Source organism: Rattus norvegicus, chromosome 4 (assembly GCF_036323735.1).
Source record: "Rattus norvegicus strain BN/NHsdMcwi chromosome 4, GRCr8, whole genome shotgun sequence".
Classification (NCBI taxonomy): domain Eukaryota; kingdom Metazoa; phylum Chordata; class Mammalia; order Rodentia; family Muridae; genus Rattus; species Rattus norvegicus.
The window spans coordinates 184368017-184394715 of NC_086022.1; the positions used below are offsets into that span (position 1 = coordinate 184368017).

General features: G+C 39.8%; 1 protein-coding gene across 1 annotated transcript in view; it reads left to right on the forward strand.

Annotated features, from left to right (window-relative positions):
• Zfp808l1 (zinc finger protein 808 like 1) overlaps window positions 1–25441 on the forward strand; it is a 29670-nt gene extending 4229 nt beyond the window's left edge. Inside the window, exons 2-4 of the mRNA XM_039108940.2 lie at window positions 21300–21426; window positions 21611–21671; window positions 22811–25441. Coding sequence (XP_038964868.1) covers window positions 21300–21426; window positions 21611–21671; window positions 22811–24869 — 2247 coding nt within the window. The 3' untranslated portion in view covers window positions 24870–25441. The remainder of the gene's footprint in view (window positions 1–21299; window positions 21427–21610; window positions 21672–22810) is intronic.
• Window positions 25442–26699: the final 1258 nt, after the last annotated feature.

The following is a 26699-nucleotide window of genomic DNA, read 5'->3' on the forward strand; positions in this document are numbered from 1 at the left end:
CTGGGCTTTAGGGGAGGTTTTTTTTTTTTTTTTTTTTTTTTTAATGACTACTTCTATTTCCTTAGGGATTATAGGACTATTTTGATTGTTTTAAATGATTTGATTTAATTTTGGTAAGTGGAATTTATCCGGAAAATCATACATTTCATTTAGATTTTCCAGTTTTGTGGAGTATAGGCTTTTGAAGTAAGACTTAATGATTCTTTGGATTTCCTCAGTGTCTTTTGTTATGTCCCTCTTTTCACTTCTGATTTTGTTAATTTGGAAATTGTCATTCTGCCTTTTTGTTAATTTTGGCTGAGGGTTTGTCTATCTTGTTGATTTTCTCAAAGAACCAACTCTTGGTTTTGTTGGTTCTTCGAATTTTTCTTTGTTTCTAATTTATTGATTTCAGCTCTGAGTTTGATTATTTCCTATTGTATACTCCTCTTGGGTATATTTTCTTCCTTTTGTTCTAAAGCTTTCAATTGTGCTGTTAAGTTGATAGTATGGTTTATGTATGAAGGCTCTTAGTGCTATGAACTTTCCTCTTAGCACTGTTTTCATCATGTCCCATAAGTTTGGGCATGTTGTGCCTTCATTTTTATTGAAATTTAGAAAGTCTTTATTTATTTCTTCTTTGACACAGTGGTCATTGCATAGAGATTTCCTCAGTTTCCATGAGTTGGTAGACTTCCTGTTGTTTCTGATGTTGCTGAAGTCTAGGTTTAATCTATGGTGATCTGATAAGCTGAAAGGGGTTGCTTCAATCTTCTTGTATCTGTTGAGGCTTCCTTTGTGAAGTATGGTCTGAGGTATTTTCCACCCCAGGTTTTCTATTCCTGATAATGTTTCCTGTCCAAGGCATTCTAGGTCACTTGGGGGTCAGACCTCTGTTAAGGGGGCCCCTACAAGTATCAGAGAAGCAAACCACACTAAGAGATGAGAATGAAAACCCAGTACATATAGACTTTATCGATCTGGATCAGGCTTGGGAGAGTCTAATAGTCGGCGGTTCATTGCCAGCATATTTACAGCACAATACAATTTGGGAGAAGATTTTCAGGCAATAATCAGTCCAATCGGTCCAGTTCCAGGTGCACAATAAAGTTTGAATAGAAACTCTTTTACAAAGTACATGTGACCATAAGACCTAGAATTTAATGTGGTCTCTGACCAGTAGCATAGAGATCAGCTGGCCATAAAGTACATGTGACATCTCCCCAAACTGATAATATAGAATGCAAATGTTCTATCTCCTTCATTGAGAAGAGATCCCTGTGTGTTTGGCATTCCTGGTTTCCCTAGTGATCTGTGGGTACACGGACCTTTGTGCCTCCAACAGCCTGTTGCTCATTAAAGAGTGATCTTTCCTGCAAGTGGGAGAATTAGCCTCAGGCAAAGATGAACTCTGTATTTGGCTATCCAGTGCAATGTTGTCGGTCCTGAAACCATATAGACACAACCACAGAAATGGACCCAGCCAGTTTTATTCATATATTTGAGCATACTTATTCACTCATACTTAACAAGGAAGAAATTGACTGGAGAAGAATTTGGGGAAAGATAGAGAGGACTGAAAGGAGGGAAATGATGTAATATATTTTAATTAAAATGCATAAAAATAAATTTTAAATTAAAAAGTGACTGGAAAGATAACTTAGCAGTTAAAAGGAGTTAAATGCTGTTATTGAAGACCCAGGCACCATGGCCAGAAACCACATAGTAGCTAAGCATTTACTGGGACTCCAGTCCTGGGCATCTCCTGCCTTGTTCTGGTCTCTGTTGGTACTGCATACAGACGCATGCATGCAAGCAAGCAAACACACACACACACACACACACACACACACACACACACACACACACACGAATGTATAAAATGGAATTCTATATAGTGTATATCATAGCCCTGAGACAGACAGCAGTCAGATATAGTTAAAATGAACTCTTTCTGGTCCTGCATGGAAGCTGTCATGGTCTTCCTGAGCCAGGCTGCTCAGAGGCTAAAGCAGCCCTATTGTGAGGTTAAAATAGCTCAGCAAAGCTGCTCCTCTAAGAACAGCGCCCACAGTGCTGATAGGTGATTTTTTTTCTTGATGTTTTCTGAATTTGTGCTCTCCATCCTTTGTATATGTGAGAATTGTGGCACTGATACATTTATCTGTTTGACCACACATCATGATCAACAGGAAGCATTGTCTTCTGAACAGTCTACTTTAACAGGTCATTTACTGGATTGTCAGCTTTCAACTTATAACATGAACATTCCAGAGACTGTCTATCATTTTTATAGTTTATATATGTTTCTGCTGACTTTGCGCCAAGAATTCCCTTAAATGTCTCAGCCTTGACTTTGTGACCCCATTCAGGAGAGGATTTAACTTATTCATAGAAGTAGGAAAACCTATATGCAAACATGTGGAATTAACTAAAACTGAGAGAGTTTGGGTACTGTGTGTGATTTTTCTTCATTATAGCTTTTGAAGTGGGAAACCCTTTCTTTAATCTAGATCTTTTGAGTTGATAAGATCCACTTTTAATCTAGGCCACAGCTTCTGGTGGCAGTCTATAATATATAAAGGACATTGAAAATGGTAGCACTTTCTCTTTGTCTGCTTGCCCTACCTCTGGCTAGCAAGTTGTTGTTGTGGTGGTGGTGGTGGTGGTGGTGGTGGTTGGTTGGTTTTGTTTTTTTCCTGGTATTAAAGCCTTCTTCTCTGGAATTCTGGTATATACTGTAGACCAACTGAGACATCCAGCCACATGGTCTGAATCACTACTGGATTCTTCAACTTTATGTTGCTTGACAGCCATTGTTAGACTAGCTGGACCACAGCTTGTGAGCCACTCTAATAAGTCCACTTTTCTGCATAGATTCCTTCTACCATTTCTGTTTATCCAGAGAGCCTTCACTAATACTGCTGTGGGTTTTTGCTGCTGTTTTGGGTTTTTTGGTTTTGTTTCTAACCTTCCCACTGAGGAAGATGTGACAGCAATAGTGCTCCTCAGTGTCTGTCATCTCTTTCCTGCTTTTCTCCCAGGCTTGTCTCATACCTACCAGGTGAGAAGTAGCTGCAGTTGACCTGAACCCAGCATGAAGCCACAAAGCTCTTGTTTCCTAAAATCTCTCTTTAATTGTTTATATTCTGGACACCTTCCACTTGCGGGACAGATTAATAACTCCACTGCAGGTCGAATAATGGGCTATGTAAGCGATCTACCCTGATTCCAGAAGGAAGAAGGGGAAATGCCTACTGAGTGTTGTGAGGGCTGTGCTCAGGCAATCTCTGAAGTTACCTGGTGAGCACAGGGTCACTGCACACAAAGGGGAGGAGCACATGACTGAGAAATGGGAACTGGTGGGTCCTCCCTGGGGCTCGGTGGGGAGACAGATGGGTAGGCTGTTGGAGGACAGGCATAAGATCTACTGAAATGCAAATCCCTGCCGAGTTGGAAAAAGTCTGGCTCTGAACTGGAAGTTTGGGCCAGGAGCCACCATGCTGTATCCCTTAGGGTTAGTGTGCTCACGTCACTCAAGACTCATTGGCCAATCAGAGCCTTAGGCAGATCTGCCAGTCAGAGAGAAGGAGGGTCCTTTCGGATGCCAGGCGTCTGGTTCCGCTTAGCTGCTGAGCAGACTTGAATGCTTCGGTGTGATGAGCTCTGAGCCCCGCTTCTGGGTGCTGCGAGGTGCGCTCAGGCAGGCTCCGAAGTTGCGACATGGTAAGCACAAGGTCACTGCCAACAACCGGGAGGAGCAGCGGAAGCTGGTGTGGTGGGTCTATCCCGGGGCTGGGTGGGAGCCGGCAACCACCTGTGAGGTCCCTTGCGGTCCTAGCCACTCGCTGTCTCTGCTCAGAGCGTCTGGAACCGTGGCTTGGGTGTAGAAACATCCTTGGCAGGATGAGAAACTCGGAGAGCCCTAGTTTCTACAAGTTCTGCCCTTGGCATTTAACATTAAGGTGTGTGATCCATTTGGAATTAATTTTGTGGAGGTTGTAAAAGGCACCTCATGTGTTGGGTAGCAATCCGACATTAAGCTGTGTGATGTGCAGGACTTACTAATGCTTAGTGTCGGATAGGGAAGAGCTCCGGCGGGGCAAGACTTGCTCTTGGGAGATATTTAGGGTTGGTTTTTAATACGACATTTACCTGTTCTAAGTCTAAATTACTTTGCAGTAGTAGCTGACCTGCACGAGTTCCCCTGAGGCCAGAAACTGCAGTCACTGACTGCAGTCTCTTTAGCACCTCAGTAAAACAGGGGGATTAAGTAAAGTAGCCTCTGTCCTTATCTCCACTTGCTAATTAATTAAAGTCGCAGGAAGAAAAAGAGGCACTTGGAAAAGTGATTTTAATCTTTATTTCTAAGTTCTTCTCCAAAAGAAATTCTAAAAAGTTCTCTCCTAATTTCTAAATTATTCTACCCCACAGCCCTTCTTTCTGTCTTGCTCTCTCCTCCTGCTTTGATGTAACAATGCCCTTGCAATGTCTTCATTCCTAATTTTTTATACCTTTTCTAGGGAAATAGATCACATGGTTTTTCCAAGCATCCTTTTTTTTAACAAAAGTTCACCAAAAGTTCAAACATAAATTCAAATCATAACCGAATAAGACGTTTACAACACAGAGGGTTTACATATATATCCATTAAGACCAGACATTCATTATCTGTCATTAGCTTTACAGGTTCATGGGGCTTTAAAGACAATAACTGAGTTATCACTGAAGTTCTGTATAGATAAACCCAGTCAATATTTTATCTTCTGTCCTTGTACCTACAATAAATCGTTAGTTCCCTTTTTATGACCTTTGGTTAATTGTTTTACAACCTCTTGGAATGTGTTCTAAGTTTTAGATGCCTGCTTTCTATCTCAGAAGCAATTAACTTAGACTTCCTAGTTTCTTCATATGTTTCTGCTGACTGATACATGTCTCTTCCATTTCCTTCCATTTCCCCCATATAAGGACTCTCCGAGGTGGTGTTCTTCTTAAGCTCACTTAGCATAAGACATAGCTTGTACAAGACCTCCCCACCTCAGCTTTTATACTTTCTATCTTCTCATTTTCCTGTGTTTTCACCATCTGGGACCTTCCTCTTAGGATCCTATTACTGAAGAATGACCCTTCTGTTTTAGGGCACTGGTGTACTTAAGCAATAATCCTGGGAATATATTTGCTGTGTAAATGTGCCATCTGTCTACATGGTTAGACTTGCAGTCTCCAGTCCATATTTAAATTGTTCAAAACATAACCTGAACCTAAAAGAGACAAGGGTGACAGAATATGTGGGATGCAAACTTTGTTCTAGGCTGGCTTCTGTTTCAGCATTAACCAGTGCAGCTGGTCTTTGCTATTCTGTGGTTTCTCCTTTTCCCACCCTTGATCCACTGTCTCCACCCAATAGGAGAGAAACAAGGATAGAAGAGAAAGAGATCCTTGAATCTAATTTCTTTCCTTTTGTTTCTTCTTTGACCACAGCTACAAACAAACCATAACCAACCTTCCTAAAACACCAAAAACCCCCAACCCTTTCTCTCGGGGTCCTCACATTTGTGTGCCCTCCAGAAAGTTCCTGGAATTCCAGGTGTCACACCATCACAGAAGTCTGTAGCTGACAAAACCATGTTTCTGCTAGAGCACGATGCAAATCACGGTCAGTGGCTGCAGACAGTCAGAAACAGCCTCACATCTAACCCTAACCCTACAACTGGGATTAAAATGAAAGCACATTCTTGTAATATTTCTGTGTTTTTTAAAGAAACCAGAATTCCGGAATTCTCAAAAATGATACTACAAACCAGAATTGGATGCAAGCTATTATTAAAGAGATTTTAAAAATTAATCTTTTAATTGTGTATGGAGTGATTTCTCCCTGGGAAGGCATAGTAATTCTAAAACAGCTACATCTTCATCCTTTCAAAAATAAAAATGTTTCTAAAACAAACTATATTGACTTGGGCTCCCCTTGATCCTAGTCTCTTGCTTCCCAGGGCAATGGCCTTGATTTTCTCTTGATTAAACGTCCTAAATCCTTAAGTTAAAGGGATATATCATAACAGTTTGAAAATTACTCATTTGAGTCATGTAATTAACTGTCCATTACAGGGAAAAAATGCATGTGGAGCATGACTTCTGTCTTCAAATCAGAACAGAAGGAACAGTTTACTGTGTACACTGCAGGGTGACACAGGGTAGGCAATGGCTATGTCACAGACAAAAGTTCAAGGGACTCAGCCTCAGGGGTCACCATTATGAAGAAGGACCTTATTCAAGCGCTGTGGTGATTTTGTAATTTCACAGGATGCATTAATTCATGGATATGACTGAAAACAGACCAGATCGATGGGTGTACAATTTGGGGAGGTTGTGTTGAGCCAATGAACATTGAATTTCCAATTAGGGGACTGCCCTATGGAAATATATACAATCTTTGTTGCCATAGTTAAGTCACCTCAGAGGGTTGACACACAGGCCTTTGGCTATAGCTGTGTTTGTCAGGTTACAAATCTCAGCAGCTAACATTGCACACGTGTCCAATAGTGTCTTATTAACACCATTTCATCTAACAGGGAATGCTCTGTTCTTTTTTAAAGTCAGTATAGCTATAAATTTTTTTCAATTATATTTATCTTTTTGAAAAGTCAATTTTTGATACTACCTTTTACATTCCATTTTCTTAATTCATCACTGCTCTAATCTCTTGTTTCTATTCTCCAGTTACTCCAAGTTACTAAGAATTTTATTTCTTTTTCTCAAGTGCTTTGATTATGTGTTTCTACTGAGAACATTATCTTCTGTAGCTCAGGCTTGATAGTTAAGATTTGCTTTAAACACCTCATCCTGCCTCTTCTGTCCAGTGCCTAGAAGACAATCCTGCAACTCTTTCCAGGCTGGGCCCTGACTGGTCAGTGAGAAGGAAGTAAGAGCAATGAAAGTGTCCCTCCTACCTCTTCAACTCTTTTAGGGGAATTAGAAATAAAGAGGGACCTGTGTAAGAATTGAATTCACTGAGCACCTTTGAAGCTGGTGTAGTCTCAGCACAGAAAGGACAGGGAGGCAGGAAGGTGAGAGCTCCCTGCTCTGACAGTACTTGGCATTGGCATTGGGTAGTCAGCTCATCTATTTTAGATGATCAGCAAAAGTCAAAAATGGCCATTTTTGTAGGTTCACAGACCAGGGCAATCAAGAATCTAAATAAGGATCTGAACTAATTTCTAAAAAAACAAATGACTGTAGTTACACTAGTTCAAACAACACAGAAGATTTTGACAATGTGGTATGGCTGTGCCTGACAGGAATGTGATTTTTTTTCTGTCTGAAAGTGCACAGCCTGAGATGGGAGATGTCAGTAATACTTGCTGTGCTCTAGTACACCTGTCTAATCCCTGGAGAATATTGGACCATAAAGCCTGTTTCAACTTTTTAAAATAAGTTTTGAGATTATAATTAAACCATTTCAGCCTCCTCATTGTTCCTGCTGTTAAGTCTCAAACCCTGGGACAAATGGCTTAGGTACCTTTTTAACAAATCAGAGTGGACCTGGCTGTCAGGTTTTCCCAGCATCCCTCAGTCCCTACCTATGACAGGGTATGGCTGGCATATCCACCCTGTAGCTTAGGGATTGGGCTGCCCTTCTCTGAGCTGCCCTTCCTTATATAATCCAACCATCTTGGGTACCTGGTTCTTTTCACCTGTCATTTACCCTCCTGTCCTTGGTCTGGCTCTCCCCCTCTCCCTTTCACCCTTCCCTGATGAGGATCACGGTCAAGTCTACTCTGGCTGGACTCCCCCTGATGTACCATGTCTGGCACTATGCTCTCTTTTTTATCTGTAATAAACTTTTTTTAACCATACCTAGGAGTAGCCATGTCCTTTCCTTTTTTTACTGCTTTTTTTCATTCATCTCCCATTTACTGTTTCTTGATTTTAAATTTGTTGCCACCTTTTGCTTCCATTGTTGTTACTGTGTGAGTTGACTGGAGTTTGGCTCCAGGACTTCCCAGCTGTGAAGCAAAGAGATGGCTGCATTGGACCTTGAGTGTGTGATGGGATGTACAAAGAACCTTGTGTCTTGGAGGATGGCCGGATACCCTGGGAGAGTTGAAGATTCTACTAAAATGCAAATTTATCAGACCAGGGCTCTGTCTGCCCCTGGAGTGGAAGGACAGAGCTTGGAAGGCCTGTGCTGTAAGTCATTTAATCTCTAATCCTCCAGTACGGGAGCTGCTACTGTCCTCAGGAGAAGCACCGGTGGGAGGTAGCTTGCAGATTCTTTCCATGTTCTGCTCTGATGGAGTTCATCAGAGAGCTGTGAGGAAGACCATAAGCCATGCCATGGTGACTGTGGCAGCCACCGGGAAGAGCAGGTTGGCTAAGCTATCAGAGTCCAGTCTGATTGGACTTGGGTGTACCTTGAACCAGATTGTGGTGCTGTTGGTACATGTGGTGACCTGGGCAGAGAGCCTTGTCCTCTGAGCTTACCTGAGTGAGGATTCCCTGGGGAGGAGGAGGCTCTGTAGCTCTGGCCATAGGAAGGTGTTGCTTATAATATCACTGCCCAGTGTGCACACACAAGCTTTGCGTTTGGTGAGCGGTGGGAAGACAGACGCCAAAACCAAAGGTCTGGTTTCTAGAAGTTCTGAACATTACATTGTACGTAGCTTTGTAACCAGCTTTCCTGTTATAAATCGTCAGGGATTTTCTTTGGATTATTTGGAATTTATGCTGCAAATTAAACATACCCAGTTTTTTCTTTTATCCTTCTGAAAACATCACTTATTGGTGGTGTTTGCAGTTATTATAAATGGGTAAAAGGAATTCTACATAATCATTCATTTAGCAAATTTCAGTCAGTGTGCGAAGCTGAATTGATGTGAAATAAAGTATAAAGCCATAGAAAGAGAGTTTTAGTTTAGACTTTAGGGACAGGGTCACATAAACGATACCTCACTAAGTGTGATTTAATTGAGAAAACAAAAAGAGTGAAAATAAACGTGGTCCAGAATTTAACAACGAATCTGAGTGTGTCACAGGATGGTGCGTTAGCCTACAAAATAAACTCTGGTAGCAGTAGGTTGGGATTTTCCACAGATAACAACTGAAACTAGTTAAAGCCATGTTGTGCTGTTATATTTGGTATAAAATTGCACATATTTAATGGATGTATTCTGATATATTTGGACATAATACCTACCTACACCTAAGTAACCCCCTCATACAGAGTTCCCATAAAAATGATAGAATCCCAGCAATCTTCTCAGTATATTTTCCACACACTTGAAATTAGCATTAAGATTTATCAAAATTGTTACCTCCATTGCAGTTGTATTCATGGTGGCCTAAATATGAGAATAACCTCAATGCTCATTTGTTGAGGACAAGGTGGGTGCCTCAGGAGGACATTGTGCTATGGTTGAAGGATTAAATATTGTAAAGAGTCTCACAGTCAGTCCTGTATTGGTCATAAAGCAACATGTGATTACAGCTTAAGCAGTCCCAATTCACTTCTTTCTCCTATCTGATTTTAATCTTTAGTGCACTCTTATCTGTCAGATGGACGTGAGAGCTTGAGCCATCTTGTCTACACTGCATGTAGCAATAGAAAATGAAGGGCAGAACGCACAAAATCTAGCTGAAGCAACCCCTTTCAAAGGGTTTTGCTAATGTTCTTCTAGGTGGTATGTGGAGAAGAGAAATGAAATAGCAAGTGTTTTGTACCAAGAGTTGTTACAGAGATGAGAAGCAAATGCACTATTATAATATACTGTAAAAATGCAGAAAGTGGCTTTATTTGGATGCCAATGAGTCATTGTGCATGAAAGGTAAAAATGAGGTTAAGAATCAGTTGAACAAAAATGTAATAGTTTTAGGTAAGTGACTCATCTCTGTTTTCTCTGCATTAAATAACCTATCTTAGATGATAACACTTTCATTTTTGCTTTGGAGAATGTTTAAATATTTAACATTTTTCTACATCATCCTTTAATGTAGCAATCCTGCATAACATCATATGTTAATTTCTATTATTTGAATAGTTATTCAAACATTAGTTTTTATTAAAAAGAAGCAAGAATATCCTTTGGAATGAAATGAGTAGAAAGTGCTATTATTCCACATTCCAAACTAGTGGAAGAAAGTGACCTGCTTTTGTTTCCTGCATGATATATATTTCACATTGCTGAGAGCAAAACTTGTGATTTCACAGCTATAGACTGGGCTCAAGAATGAGCTTGTCATGAACTCCTATGTTGCAGGGTATTTGATCACATTGTGATCCTTGAGATTGTGTTATTTACTAAAAACAAACACCTGTTTCTAGATGTGGTGTGGCTCAGTCCTTAGCACACACCTTTAATCCCACATAATAAAGGTAAACTTAGTTTTAGAAGGAACCACCTATGTTTGAAAGTGATGTCGAATTGAGTGGCAGACAAAGTGATGAGTCAGAGAAAGATCTGACAGAATAGGATATGACCAACTCACACAAGAACAGAGAGGAAAGAGAGGCAGCATAAGAGGGAGCAGCACAGAGGGAGAGGGGAGGATGGAGTTTTACGAGGAGAGTTTTACAGAGACAGGTTGAAAAGAGAACAAGCCAGACACAGGTGAAGATAGAACGAGCCAGGGAATGAGAAGGAGACAGAAGATGAGAACAGATTGCTAGAGTTCGTTTGAGGCCAAGCGGAGGAGTGCATTCAGAAGTGAAAGAAGTCGGTTTAAATCAGCATGAAGAGGAGTTTGAGCCAGGACAGCTGAGTTGACCAGCCAGCCAGAGTTCAAAAAGAAAGGGTGAGTTAATTCAGCAGTAAATCTCGGAGGCTGAAAACATTCTAGGCCTGGATAAGATTGTACAGAGCCTAGAGCTTCCAGGGTTAGGCCTAGGCTAAGCTGACAGTTACATCAGGCAAATAAAAGATACTTTTACACTCCTGTGTGAGGTCACCCTCCACACAAACAGAACAAGAACTGTATCTGTCAAATTCATGCTATCCCTGTCCTTACCCTTTTCTTTGTTTATTATTGCTTTCCTCCTCCTTTGCATCTTCATTTTAAAATATTGAATTGTTTTAATAGAAGCTAGATCTTTCTCTCATACAATATATCCCGACCACTGTTTCCCTCCCTCCACTCCTCCCAGCTACCCCCCTCCTCTCTTATCCTCCTCTCCCCGAGATGCACACCCCTTCCTCCGTTTCCTCTTCAGAAAGGAGCAGACCACCAAGACAGGACAGCCAAACAGGACAAAACAAGATAGAAAAAGACAAGGTAAAGCCTTCGTATTGAGGCTGGACAAGGCAACCTAGGAGGTCAAGAGTTTCAAGATCAAGCAAAAGAATCAGAGCTACTCTTGCTCCCACTGTCAGGAGTCCAACAGCAACACCCAGCTAACAGCCATATCATCAGCAGAGGACCTGGCACAGACCCATGCTGACTCCATGCTTACCACTTAAGTCTCTAAGGTTCCAAGAAATCCAGTCAGTGTTAGTCATGGGTCTCTCTCATGTCCTGGGTCTCAAGTTAAACCAAACATTGTTTGTTACCATCATCCCCCAGTACATCTTTCTGAAAGGACCAACTGTAGGTAGATGGTTTTATACCTAGCTTGGTGTCCAGGTTTCTCTTCTGTAGCCTGTAGAGTACCTTCTCTCCTCAGAGACTAGAACATAGGAGTAAAGGCTCCAAGCCTGTGCCTGCCTGACCTCTACATTCAGAGAAATGCATGGAATTTGCCCTCAGTGATGAACCCCTGCTGTCAGTTTTCCTGAGGGAAAGGGTCAGATTTCAGTGTTGTCCTAGCATCAACCTGGGTTGTTTAAGGATCTCCAAGGGACATCCTTGGCCAACAACTCAACCTAATGTAACCCCTTCTAAACTCTGAAGCCCTACCTGGCTACAAAGGATGGCCAGTTCAGACTTCATTACTAGGGATCACTTTCATAGATTCCAGGAAGTTGCCATCGCACTGGGTTTCTACACTAACCCCCAAATGTTCCCTAATTCCAGTTGTTTCTCCCTACACTGTACTCTCTCCCTTCATCCTCCCCCCAACTGATCCCTCCCACTTCTGTTCCCATCAAACCCCATTCTACTCACAGAAACTATTCTATTTCCCCTCCAGAGGAAGATCCATGCTTCCCCCTATATAGCCCTACTCTTTACCTAACTCCTCTGTGTTTGTGGATTATAGCTTGATTATTATTTGCCTTATAAGTGAATGCATACCATATCTGTCATTCTGCATCTGGGTTACCTCACTTAGGGTGATTTTTTTTTCTAGATGACTGTAATTCATGATGTCATTTGTTTAAAACCACTGAGTGATTCCACTGTGTAAATGTACCACATTTCGCTTATCCATTCTTCAGCTAAGGGACATCTATGTTGTTTCCAGTTTCTGGATGGTATGAACAAATATGCTATAAACATAGTTGAGCAAGTGTCTTTGTGTTAGGATGGAGCACCTTTTGGATAGATGCCCAGGAGTGGTATAGCTGGGTCTTGAAGTAGATGGACTCTCAGTTTTCTTAGGAACTATGATTCTGAGGAAACACTGATTTCCACAGTGGATATATTAGTTTGCACTCCCATAATCAGTGGAGAGTTGTCCCCCTTTCTCCACATCCTTGCCAGCGTGTGCTGTCACCTGTATTATTGTTCTTAACCATTCTGACATGTGTTACATGGATTCTCAAAGTAGGTTTGATTTGCATTTCCCTGATGGCTAAGATGGTAAAGGTTTCTTTAAGTATTTCTCAGCCACTTGAGTTTCTTCTGTTGAGAATTCTGTTTAGATATACACCCCCCATTTTTTATTTTGCTTTGCCACTTCTAATCTATTTTCTATTATTGGCAAAAAAGAGAGACAGAGTGCATGGGAAGAGTGCTGACTTGTAATTTCTTTAACTTTTTTTCTCATCTTTATTAACTTGGGTGTTTCTTATTTACATTTTGATTGTTGTTCCCTTTCCCGGTTTCCGGGCCAACATCCCCCTAACCCCTCCCCCTCCCCTTCTCTATGGGTGTTCCCCTCCCCATCCTCTCCCCATTACCACCCTCCCCCCAACAATCACGTTCACTGGGGGTTCAGTCTTGGCAGGACCAAGGGCTTCCCATTCCACTGGCGCTCTTACTAGGATATTCATTGCTACCTATGAGGTCAGAGTCCAGGGTCAGTCCATGTATAGTCTTTAGGTAGTGGCTTAGTCCCTGGAAGCTCTGGTTGGTTGGCATTGTTGTTCATATGGGGTCTCAAGCCCCTTCAAGCTCTTCCAGTCCTTTCTCTGAATCCTTCAACGGGGGTCCCGTTCTCACTTCAGTGGTTTGCTGCTGGAATTTGCCTATGTATTTGCTGTATTCTGGCTGTGTCTCTCAGGAGAGAATGACATCCGGCTCCTGTCAGACTGCACTTCTTTGCTTCATCCATCTTATCTAGTTTGGTGGCTGTATATGTATGGGCCACATGTGGGGCAGGCTCTGAATGGGTGTTCCTTCTGTGTCTGTTCTAAACTTTGCCTCCCTATTTCCTCCCAAGGGTATTCTTGTTCCCCTTTTAAAGAAGGAGTGAAGCATTCGCATTTTGGTCATCCTTCTTGAGTTTCATGTGTTCTGTGCATCTAGAGTAATTCAAGCATTTGGGCTAAAAACCACTTATCAATGAGTGCATACCATGTGTGTTTTTCTGTGATTGGGTTACCTCACTCAGGATGATATTTTCCAGTTCCATCCATTTGCCTATGAATTTCATAAAGTCATTGTTTTTGATAGCTGAGTAGTACTCCATTGTGTAGATGTACCACATTTTCTGTATCCATTCCTCTGTTGAAGGGCATCTGGGTTCTTTCCAGCTTCTGGCTATTATAAATAAGGCTGCTATGAACATAGTGGAGCATGTGTCTTTGTTATAGCTTGGGGCATCTTTTGGGTATATGCCCAAGAGAGGTATAGCTGGGTCCTCAGATAGTTCAATGTCCAATTTTCTGAGGAACCTCCAGACTGATTTCCAGAATGGTTGTACCAGTCTGCAATCCCACCAACAATGGAGGAGTGTTCCTCTTTCTCCACATCCTCGCCAGCATCTGCTGTCACCTGAGTTTTTGATCTTAGCCATTATCACTGGTGTGAGGTGAAATCTCAGGGTTGTTTTGATTTGCATTTCCCTTATGACTAAAGATGTTGAACATTTCTTTAGGTGCTTCTCAGCCATTCGGCATTCCTCAGCTGTGAATTCTTTGTTTAGCTCTGAACCCCATTTTTAACAGGGTTATTTGTCTCCCTGCAGTCTAACTTCTTGAGTTCTTTGTATATTTTGGATATAAGCCCTCTATCAGTTGTAGGATTGGTAAAGATCTTTTCCCAGTCTGTTGGTTGCCATTTTGTCCTGACAACAATGTCCTTTGCCTTACAGAAGTTTAGCAGTTTTATGAGATCTCATTTGTCGATTCTTGATCTTAAAGCATAAGTCATTGGTGTTGTTCAGGAAATTTTCTCCAGTGCCCATGTGTTCGAGATTCTTCCCCACTTTTTCTTCTATTAGTTTGAGTGTATCTGGTTTGATGTGGAGGTCCTTGATCCACTTGGACTTAAGCTTTGTACAGGGTGATAAGCATGGATCGATCTGCATTCTTCTACATGTTGACCTCCAGTTGAACCAGCACCATTTGCTGAAAATGTTATCTTTTTTCCATTGGATGGTTTTGGCTCCTTTGTCAAAAATCAAGTGACCATAGGTGTGTGGGTTCATTTCTGGGTCTTCAATTCTATTCCATTGGTCTATCTGTCTGTCTCTGTACCAATACCATGCAGGGTTTTTTTTTTTATCACTATTGCTCTGTAATACTGCTTGAGTTCAGGGATAGTGATTCCCCCAGAAGTCCTTTTATTGTTGAGGATAGTTTTAGCTATCCTGGGTTTTTTGTTATTCCAGATGAATTTGCAAATTGTTCTGTCTAACTCTCTGAAGAATTGGATTGGTATCTTGATGGGGATTGCATTGAATCTGTAGATTGCTTTTGGTAAAATGGCCATTTTTACTATATTAATCCTGCCAATCCATGAGCATGGGAGATCTTTCCATCTTCTGAGGTCTTCTTCAATTTCTTTCTTCAGAGGCTTGAAGTTCTTATCATATTGATCTTTCACTTGCTTGGTTAATGTCACACCAAGGTATTTTATATTATTTGGGACTATTATGAAGGGTGTCATTTCCCTAATTTCTTTCTCCACATGTTTTTCTTTTGTGTAGAGGAAGGGTACTGATTTATTTGAGTTAATTTTATACCCAGCCACTTTGCTGAAAGTGTTTATCAGGTTTAGTAGTTCTCTGGTGGAACTTTTGGGATCACTTAAATATACTATCATATCATCTGCAAATAGTGATATTTGACTTCTTCTTTTCCAATCTGTATCCCCTTGATCTCTGTTTGTTGTCTGACTGTTCTGGCTAGGACTTCAAGAACTATATTTAATAAGTAGGGAGAGAGTGGGCAGCCTTGTCTAGTCCCTGATTTTAGTGGGATTGCTTCAAGTTTCTCTCCATTTAGTTTAATATTAGCTACTGGTTTGCTGCATATGGCTTTTACTATGTTTAGGTATGGGCCTTGAATTCCTATTCTTTCCAGGACTTTTATCATGAAGGGGTGTTGAATTTTGTCAAATGCTTTCTCAGCATCTAATGAAAGGATCATGTGGTTTTTATCTTTCAGTTTGTTTATATAGTGGATTACGTTGATGGTTTTCCATATATCAAACCATTCCTGCATGCCTGGGATGAAGCTTACTTGATCATGGTGGATGATTGTTTTGATGTGCTCTTGGATTTGGTTTGCAAGAATTTTATTGAATATTTTTGCGTCGATATTCATAAGAGAAATTGGTCTGAAGTTCTCTTTCTTTGTTGGGTCTTTGTGTGATTTAGGTATAAGAGTAATTGTGGCTTCATAGAAGGAATTCGGTAGCACTCCATCTGTTTCAATTTTGTGGAATAGTTTGGGTAGTAGTGGTATGAGGTCTTCTATAAAGGTCTGATAGAATTCTGCACTGAACCCATCTGGACCTGGACTCTTTTTGGTTGGGAGACCTTTAATGACTGCTTCTATTTCTTTAGGAGTTATGGGGCTGTTTAAATGGTTTACCTGTTCCTGATTTAACTTTGGTACCTGGTATCTGTCTAGGAAATTGTCCATTTCCTGCAGATTCCTTCTCTGGTGAGAAGTCTGGTGTGATTCTGATAGGTCTGCCTTTGTATGTTACTTGAACTTTTTCCCTTAATGCTTTTAATATTCTTTCTTTGTTTTGTGCATTTGGTGTTTTGACTATTATGTGACAGGAGGAGTTTCTTTTCTGGTCCAATCTATTTGGAGTTCTGTAGGCTTCTTGTATGTTTATGTGCATCTCTTTCTTTAGGTTAGGGAAGTTTTCTTCTATGATTTTGTTGAAGATTTTTACTGGTCCTTCACTTTCTTCTATACCTATTATCCTTAGGTTTGATCTTCTCATTGTGTCCTGGATTTCCTGTATGTTTTGGACCAGTAGATTTTTCTGTTTTACATTATCTTTGACAGTTGTGTCGATGATTTCTATGGAATCTTCTGCTCCTGAGATTCTCTCTTCTATCTCTTGTATTCTGTTGATGATGTTTTATCTACAGCTCCTTGTCTCTTCCTTTGGTTTTCTATATCCAGGGTTGTCTCCCTTTGTGCTTTCTTTATTGCTTTTATTTCCATTTTTAATTCCTTCACCCGTTTGATTGTGTTTTCCTGTAATTCTTTCAGGGATTTTTGTGATTCCTTTCTATAGATTTCTTCTTGTTTATTTATGTTTTCCTCCGTTTCTCTAAGGGAGTTCTTTATGTCTTTCTTGAAGTCCTCCATCATCATGATCAAATGTGACTTTAAATCTAGATCTTGGTTTTCTGGTGTGTTTGGATATTCAGTGTTTGCTTTGATGGGAGAATTGGGCTCCGATGATGCCATGTAGTCTTGGTTTCTGTTGCTTGGGTTTCTGTGCTTGCCTCTTGCCATCAGGTTGTCTCTGGTGTTACCTTGTTCTGCCATTTCTGACAGTGGTTAGACCGTCCTATAGGCCTGTGTGTCAAGAGTGCTGCAGACCTGTTTTCCTGTTTTCTTTCAGCCAGTTATGAGAACAGAGTGTTCTACTTTCAGGTATGTAGTCTTTCCTGTCTACTGGTCTTCAGCTGTTCCTGTCGGCCTGTGTCCTGAGTCCATCAGGCAGGTCACTTGGAGCAGAAAAGTTGGTCTTACCTCTGGTCCCAGGGCTGAAGTCACTCCTGGGGGGCAGCTTTTGAGCTCTCCTTGAGGGCAGCAACCAGAAGGGTCTGCCCTGCCTTTTCCCCTGGGCCCCTGTGCACAGGGGTCCCAGATGGCATTAGGTGTTTTCCTCTGGAGTCAGAAATGTAGGCAGAGTGTAGTCTCTTCTGGCTTCCCAGGCGTGTCTGCCTCTCTGAAGGTTTAGTTCTCCCTCCCACGGAATTTGGGTGCAGGGAGCTGTTGACCAGGTCCCTTCAGATCCGGCGGTGTCTCTCTTTAATTTTTTTATTATAATCTTGTAGTTGTTGTTTAACTATTAGGTCTGTCTTTCTGTCTCCTTTTATTTGTGGTGTTGTGTGATTTTATTCATAGTAATGTAATTATATTATTATTTCTTTGGAAAAGGATAGACCTTCACCTATTTTTTCTTCTGATAATTTACTATATTGTTATAAGTTTTTTGAGTTTTTGATAGTTTGGGGACTTTCTGTGGAGAAACAGTTTTAGTCTCCTCTCTTTGATCCTTAAAGCCTCTTCTCATCTCTTGGCAAATCCGTGCTTTCCAGTTGTTGAAATCATCAAGGTTTGCATTTTTTCTACTTAAGTTACTGATATGGTTAGCACATTGGATTTGGGTTTTTAAAAGTTTCTAATACATTATTGTCTCTGTTGGTCCTAAGTAGCTTCAGTTGTCAACATTTTAGCGCCTACATTCATCATTGAGTGCATGCCCTCAGCAAAATGGCTGGGCTGTGTCAGTGAGAGATTGTGTGAAATGTTGATTGCTATGGAGGGCTCAAGATCCCTAAGCAGGTGGGCCTGGGCTGGATAAGGGAGCTGGCTGTGCATGGGACAGTGACCAAGCAAGAGGGCAAGGGAGGAAACAATGTTTGTCCATGGTTTTTGCCTTCATTTTCTTGAAGATGGAGTTTTGATCCTAAGCTCACAGAACGATGGATTGGAATCTCAGAGGACCAAACAAGCGAACCTGTTCATTACCTGAGATGTTTTTGCTTAGAGGATTCAGTCACAGTAGCAGAGTAGCAAGTTAGAACAGAACAAGTGGTATGCAAAAGTGATTTTGCTTCTGGATAGAGCCTGAGAATGTTCTCTTTTGGAGGAATGTGGAAACTATCAGGACTTGAGATGGCAAATGGAATAGAAAACTGCACTCAGGGCTTAATCAGCTATTCCTGTAGCACCTGGAAGATTTGGGTATTGTCAGTAATGCAGACAGAAGTTGAGTTCATAGGATTTCGGTTGAAAATAGACTCCATGAAAAATTTAGCTAGAGCTCATTTGTGTGGTATTTTGACCCAAAATATTTCTTATTCTGCCAATACCCTGAAAAACTGAGTACTGCAGAACTAAAAAATAATTATCTGAATTCTTAGATAGAATATTGAATCTGATGGGTGATTATTACTAGTAACTCAGGACTACAATGAAAAACGCAACAAATGGGGCAGAAATAAATGCAAAGTCTGTAGTTTGTAAAAGAAAACAGCAGCATATATACTTTCAAACAGCAATCAAATGCTAAAACAAGAGGTATGAATTTTCAAAGAGAATTAAAAAGAAGGTCCCTTGGCTCAGTATTGGAAGCCTAAAAGGTGTCCTAAGGTAACACTTCCTCCTGCTAAGCCTTCAGTTAATGGAAGGAGTAGGCAAAGTGATTCCTAGACTCAGGAAGGAACTTCTTACAAAACCTACTAAAGCTGTGGTCCAGGCATGGAAGGGTCCATCCCAATTTAGAATCCAAACCTTGCAGGATCACTCTAGTTCTGGAAATAAGAAAGATGTAAAATTTAAGGTCACGATTCTTTCCATGTGACTTCAGTTCAGCCCCATTCTAGCCATCTGTATTTGGCAGAGTCAGAACCCCAGTGAGGGAGGATACTGTGAGAGTGCATTGCATGAACCTGTGAAGATGAAGCCTGAGTTGCATTTTGAGACCACAAAATGTGAAACCTAAGCTATGAGACACCTGCCATGGAGTTCGATAGATAGAAGGTGGAAGGAACTAAAATGAGAGGTGTACAGGAAGTTGCAGAGATTGGGCCATCTAAGCCTTTTGAAACTGAGGCCCCACATGTCTGAGACAGCTACAGGATTTTTTGGTGCCCTAATGGGTTTCTTCCCTCACTATGTACACATACTTCTCTATTGGAATGGGATGTGGTATGTGTCATTGTATGTTGGAAAGCTATAACTTGTTTTCTGATTTTACAAGATGTGGTGATCCAGAGATTGTCTTAAATCTCAGAAGACTTTGGACATTTGAACAGTGTATGAGCTCTTGCAGACTATTAGGATCATTTAAATTCGACCAACTGTATCATGGGATAGCCACGCACTATAATGACAGGGTCAGGATGTAGTTGATTGAGTCAAAGCAAAGCTCCCAGAGAGGGTGATGTCTTTGAACATTTGTCTCTCCTCTGTGGCTTTCTTTGGGGAGCTTATAGAAGGAGGAACCTTTCCAGATTCCAGGAATGAGATTTGAGTGTCTATAGACTCAACCCATTTCCTGCTCTCTCTCTCTCTCTCTCTCTCTCTCTCTCTCTCTCTCTCTCTCTGTGTGTGTGTGTGTGTGTGTGTGTGTGTGTGTGTGCACGTGCACTGTGTTGTGCTGTGCTGATCAGTGAGCTTTCTTCTCATGCTCTAATACATTCTATATTCATACATTATAGACTATCCCTAAATCACATAACATACAGTAGAAACAATTGCTATTCAGTGCAAAGCTATCTTGTGAGCCTGGTGTATTTTATTTTGAATTTTGTTGGTTTTATCTTTAAAGTTTCTCTGTGTAGCCCTGGCTGTCTGACAATGGGTATGTAGAACATGCAGGCATCACATGTAATCAGGTCCACTTGACTGTCTACAGAGTGCTGGGATTAAATGTGGACCAACGTGCCTGGCTTTTTGTATGTTTCTTTGTTTTTATATTATTGTCTAATAGGCCTAGAATGTAAGTTTTGGTACATGTCAAGCATATGCTATTGTGTTGAATTCACATTGTGAATTTCAAAATTTGGCAGAGAGAATATTCTATTTCTCAGGATGGCATGTATTCATGACATTAATACTGCCTGAGCTTTACTGCCAAGCTTTCTGAGTCATTGGATTGCAGGTTTGTGACATTCTTCCTACCTGTTGTGTTTGTTTTGATTTTTTTAATGAATTTAAGTACTTTGCCTGTATGCATGAATATGCACCTCATGTGTTCCTGGTCCTATTACTATTTAGAAAATGGCCTCAGACTTCCTGAACTTGGAGTAATGGATACCTGTGAGCCTCCTTTTAAGTACTGGCAATTGAGCCCAAGTACTTGCAAGAGCAGCAAGAGTTCTTCACTGCTGAGCCATCTCTCCTGCCCTATGTTGCTTATTTAGGATCAACATTTGCATTGCTAATGTTTTCACCTGTCCATTTGTAACTGTTTAAACATTCATCCCCTTTTAATAGGAGATCATCAATGGTACAGCTTAAACTGGGCCACTTCAGGGTTTTGGAAGATGAGTACAGAACTGGAATGAATGTACAGTTCTTTGTAGAAACTTCAGTAAGAATATGAGTCCTATCTTCCTTGTTTGTTTGTCTGTTTGTTCATTTGTTTGTTTTTACAAGGGAGACAGGTCTGTCCTGGATAGACCATGTTGGCATCCAACTCCATGAGATACACCTGCCTCTGCCTCCTGACTGCTGGGATTGAAAGCATGAGCCAGTACACCCAGCTTGCTCATCCTTTTTTGTAGTTAGTAATTATTTTTCATACAATTTTTCTGATGCTCAGTCCTGTTTGCCTCTCTCTTTCTTCTTTATATCTGTTAATTGTCATTTCTCTTGCAAGGCTATGTCCTATTCAAAGAGCAAAAAAAATGACAGAGGTGAACCTCATTCCGTTTCCTTCTAAGATGGCATTAGAACTTCTGGGTCCAGAAATAAGTGGGGAGAGCACCAAAATTATATGACTATATTGTCATACATTTACTTTACAATGATGCCAGCATCATGCTTTGTGTTGTACACATGTATGGGATGTTTTAGGATGCAGTGACCTATAATGATGTGCATGTGAACTTCACTTGGGAAGAATGGGCTCTGCTGGATCCTTCACAGAAGAATCTCTACAAAGATGTGATGCTGGAGACCTACAGGAACCTCACTGCTGTAGGTAAGACAGTGAATTTTCTTTCACCTTTTAAAATAAGGGAACAATAGTTTCTTTGTTCTTATGCTCTTCTATACCTTCAATCAAGAACAAGAAAGAATGAGGTGAGTAAATCAGATTCACTGAAGATAGTAACTAAATTCTGACTTATTTCCAATAATACACATTTTATGGTACTGTATTTTAGGTTGCAGTTGGAAAGAGCATAATATTGAAGAACGTTGTCAAAGTTCTAGAAGACATGGAAGGTAATATTTATGTGCAAGTTGGTATGAATATGCCTCTGAAGAAGTTTTAATATGTCCTGGAAGTTTTAAAGAAAAGCAACAGTGTAAAAAAAGCACTGCTTTAAGTGTATCAGTGATTATTAAATTCTTACAAATCCATGTACCTCAGTGTCAGGTGTCCAATCTATGTTGGCAAGACATTCCTCAAGAAAGAAGATAAGGAAATAATGCCTTAACAGATATTTCTATTTAAATCATAGACACATTATAGCTACTCTGTAGAACTGCCAATCTACTTAGTTTCATTCCACTCAATATATATATTAGGTGATAAGTATATGTTTCTAATAAGCAAATATTCCATGGTATAGCTGGTGTTGCTCATATACTTGTAGCAACACTGCTAATTTTAAGTGAGAGAGGCAGTTTATGAGAGTCAAGAATCCGTATGTTATATGTCTATGATAAACAAAAAGTCAAAATGTTAGTATGCAATATGGAAAACTTTAATTTGCTATTCTTCTTTTAATAGGTATATCATGTGATATACCTACTAAATGGATACAGGCCGTGTGAGAATAGGGATATTGAAAGCAGCAATTTACCCGTCTCCCAGAACAGTTAGAAGATATATAATATTCCCCATTTAAGTAGACTTTCTCAATGTGATACAAGCTTATAATTAGTTGGTTTTCCAACTTCATTGGCAATGCATCCACAAACTTAACTGCAGAAAATCCCTATGAGTACTAGGAATGTGGGAATTATCTGTTTGTCCTACTTCACTTTGCAAATATAGTGTATTTCAATGTATCAGAAAATTTATGAATTCACTCAATATGGTAAAGCTCTGAGCTCTTCCAGTTCTCTTCAAATATGTGAAAACTTCATAGAGAAAAAGGACACTACAAATGTGAGCCGTGTAACAAACACTCTTACAATTACAAGTATCTTAAAAGACACAAAACAACCCATAATGAAGGGGAAATTATGATTGTAAACAAAGTGATAAAACTTAAGATGTGATTTCCTCTTTACAATTAGACTGAATTGTAAAACTGATTACTACAGATAAAATTGTAAAATTAATTCCTACAGATAAAATGATCCATTGGTGTAGTGATTGTGGAAAAGCTTCACATGTGTCAATTATTTTGCAGACATGAAAAAAGTCCTACTGAAGAGAAATCCTCTGAGTATACTCAGTGTGGTAAAGCCTTTGCGTGTCACAGTTATCCTGAAATGCATGAAAGAATCCATTCTGGAGAGAAACTCTATGAAGATATTCAATATGGTGAAGCCGTTGTACATCACAGTGGTCTCCAAATACAAAAAAGAACACATACTAGAGAGAACCCCTACAAATGCAATCAATGTGATAAAGCTTTTGCAAATTATGGTCAACTTCAAAGGCATGAAAGAACACATACTAGAAAGAAACCTTACCAATGTAATGAATGTGGTAAAGCCTTTGCATATCTTAGTATTATCCAAATGCATAAAAGAACACATACTGGAGAGAAACCTTATAAATGTAATCAATGTGGTAAAGCCTTTGCATATCTTAGTAGTTTCCAAATGCATAAAAGAACACATACTAGAGAGAAACCTTACAAATGTAATCAGTGTGGTAAAGCCTTTGCATATCTTAGTAGTTTCCAAATGCATAAAAGGATTCATACTGGAGAGAAACCTTGCAAATGTAATCAATGTGGTAAAGCCTTTGCGCATTACAGTACTCTCCAAAAACATAAAATAACACACACTGGAGAGAAACCCTATGAATGTAATCAATGTGGTAAAGCCTTTGCACGACAAAGTAATCTCCAAGGGCATAAAAGAACACATACTGGAGAGAAACCCTATGAATGTAATCAATGTGGTAAAGCCTTTGCACGACAAAGTCATCTCCAAGTGCATAAAAGAACACATACGGGAGAGAAACCTTACAAATGTAATCAATGTGGTAAAGCCTATAAATGTCGTAGTAGTGTCAACAATCATAAAATAATGACATATAGTGGACAGAAACCCTATGAATGTAACCAATGTGGTAAAGCCTTTGTGTATCACTGTATTCTCCGAAAACATAAAAGAACACATACTAGAGAGAAATCTTACAAATTGAATCAATGTGGTAAAACCTATAAATTTAATGGTCTCCAAAATCATAAAACAACAGATACTGGAGAGAAACTCTATGAATGTAATGAATGTGGTAAAGCCTTTCCACATCTTCATAGACTTAAAAGACATGAAAGAATTCATACTGGAGAGAAGCCTTACAAATGTAATGAATGTGGTAAAGCCTTTGCATATCGCAGTAGTCTCCCAAAACATAAAAGAACACATACTGGAGAGAAACCCTATAAATGTAATTATTGTGGTAAAGCCTATTCCCAACACAGTAATCTTAAAACACATAAAAGAATACATACTGGAGAGAAACCCTATGAATGTAATCAGTGTGGTAAAGCCTTTGCACTAAAAAGTCATCTCCAAGTGCATAAAAGAACACATACGGGAGAGAAGCCTTACAAATGTAATCAATGTGGTAAAGCCTTTGCACGACAAAGTTACCTCCAAGGGCATAGAAGAACGCATACTGGAGAGAAACCCTACAAATGTAATCAGTGTGGTAAAGTTTTTGCATATCCTGGTTATCTACAAGTACATAAAAGAACACACACTGGAGAGAAGCCTTACAAATGTAATCAATGTGGTAAAGCCTTTCCATGCGTTCGTGAATGTAAAAGACATGAAAGAATTCATACTGGAGAGAAGCCTTACAAATGTAATGAATGTGGTAAAGCCTTTGGGTATCACACTAGTCTCCAAATACATAAAGCAACACATTCTGGAAAGAAACCTTATGAATGTAAGCAGTGTAATAAAGCCTTTGCACATCATAGTCAACTTCAAAGACATGAAAGAATTCACACTGGAGAGAAGCCTTACAAGTGTAATCAGTGTGATAAAGCCTTTGCACAACACAATTCTCTTCAAATCCATAAAATAATACACACTGGAGAGAAACCCTATGAATGCAATCAATGTGGTAAAGCCTTTGCATATCATGGTTATCTTCAAATCCATAAAAGATTACACACTGGAGAGAAACCCTATGAATGCAATCAATGTGGTAAAGCCTTTGCAAGTCAGAGTGATCTTAAAAAACATGAAAGAATTCACACTGGAAAGAAACCTTACAAATGTTAATGAATGTGGTAAAGCCTTTGTATGTAACGAGTGTGAATACATAAAGCAACACATGCTGGAGTGAATGTAAGCAATGTAGCAAATTGTCTGCCTCTTGTGGTCAACTTCAAACTCATGAAAGAATTCATACCAAAGAGAAACCTTACAAATGTAGTGAATGTGGTAAAGCCTATCCACAATCAGGTCATCTCCAAGTACATAAAAGAACACATATTAGAGAGTAATCCTGTGAATGTAACCAATGTGGTAAAGCCGTTACAGGTCACAGTGATCTTCTAAGGTATGGTGCTTTGAATATGCTTGGTCCATGGCAAGTGGGACTATTAGGAGGGGTGGGCTTTCTGGAGTAGGTGTGGCCTTTGAGGAAGTACGTCACTGTGGGGATGGCTTTGAGATCCTACGCTTAAGCTCCACCCAGGGCAGAAGAGTTTTCTCCTGGATGCCTTCTGATCAAGATGCAGAACTGTCATGTCCAGCACCATATCTGCCTGGACATTGCCATTTTTTCCACCTTGATAATAGACTGAACTTCTGAATCAGTATACCACCCTAATTAAATGTCCTTTATAAGAGTTGCCTTGGTCATGGTGTCTTTTCACAGCATTAAAACCTAAATTAAGACAAACAGCATAAAAGATACCACACTAGAAAGAAACTAGGAATGTACTGAATATGGTGAAGCCTTTGCACATTTCTATATCTCACTATAACAAAAGTATTCATACTTCCATTCACTGAAACCCTGTGAATGGAAGCAATGTACAGCCTTTGCCCTTCCCAGTTATCTGTGAATACAGAAAATAACACATACTAGAGAAAAGCCTTATGAATGGGCTCCGTGTGGTAAAGTCTTTGTGTTTTGAAATACTTAACAATTCAAAAACATGGTCAAAGTAGTTCATTGGAAACAAGCTGAGTTAGCTGTGATTGGGGTGGTTGGGTGCGCAGTTATTGCTAGAAAGTTAGGGGTTAGGGTTAAAGGGTTAGTGGGTATAGGTTAGGGTTAGAGATTAGGTTAGGGTTAAGGAGTAGGGAGGTTAGGGTTAGAGGGTTTAGGGATGGGGGTTATGTTAGTGTGGTGAGGTTAGGGTTAGGTTGTGGGGTTAGGGTTAGGGGGTTAGAAAAAAAAATGTGTGAATTTGGGGGAGGAAATGGAAGGATTGTGGAAAAGGGAGAGTTGAAAATGATAGATAGTATTCACAATATTCTCAAACCAATGAAATAAAACAAGTTGAGAAGTCTCAAAGTAAATAAACTGGGGGGGGGGGTAAGGAGAGTTGTTAATACACACATTAATGAAATTCAGAAAAATCGTTAGGTCTTTTCTCAGAAATCATTTATTCCAATAAAGTAGAAAACTCTAAAATAAAGTACATACATTTCTGGACGTATATAACCTACCAAAAGTAAATCATGAAGATATAAAAAAAAAAATTGAGCAGCTTTGTAGAAAGCAGTAAGAGTGAAGTAGTGATCAAATATTTACCAAATAAAAAAATTACCAGATAAAATTCTAACACAAATGCTTCTCAAACTATGCTATTAAATAGCAAAGGAAGAGCACATTACCAAATTATGAAGCTAGGATTAGCCTGATGCTAAAACAAGATAAAAAATACTGACCAATCTCCAATATAAATGTATACAAAATTTCTTTAAAAACACCTGCAAACTCTTCAATAATATATCAAAAAATGATCAAGCTGGTTTATTCCAGAGATTAGTGCTGGCTCAATATGTCAATAAATTTTATAAATTTCACAAATCTCTTGTTTTTGATAGAATAGAAATCATAACATTTTGATAGACATGTAAGGACAAGGCCAACAA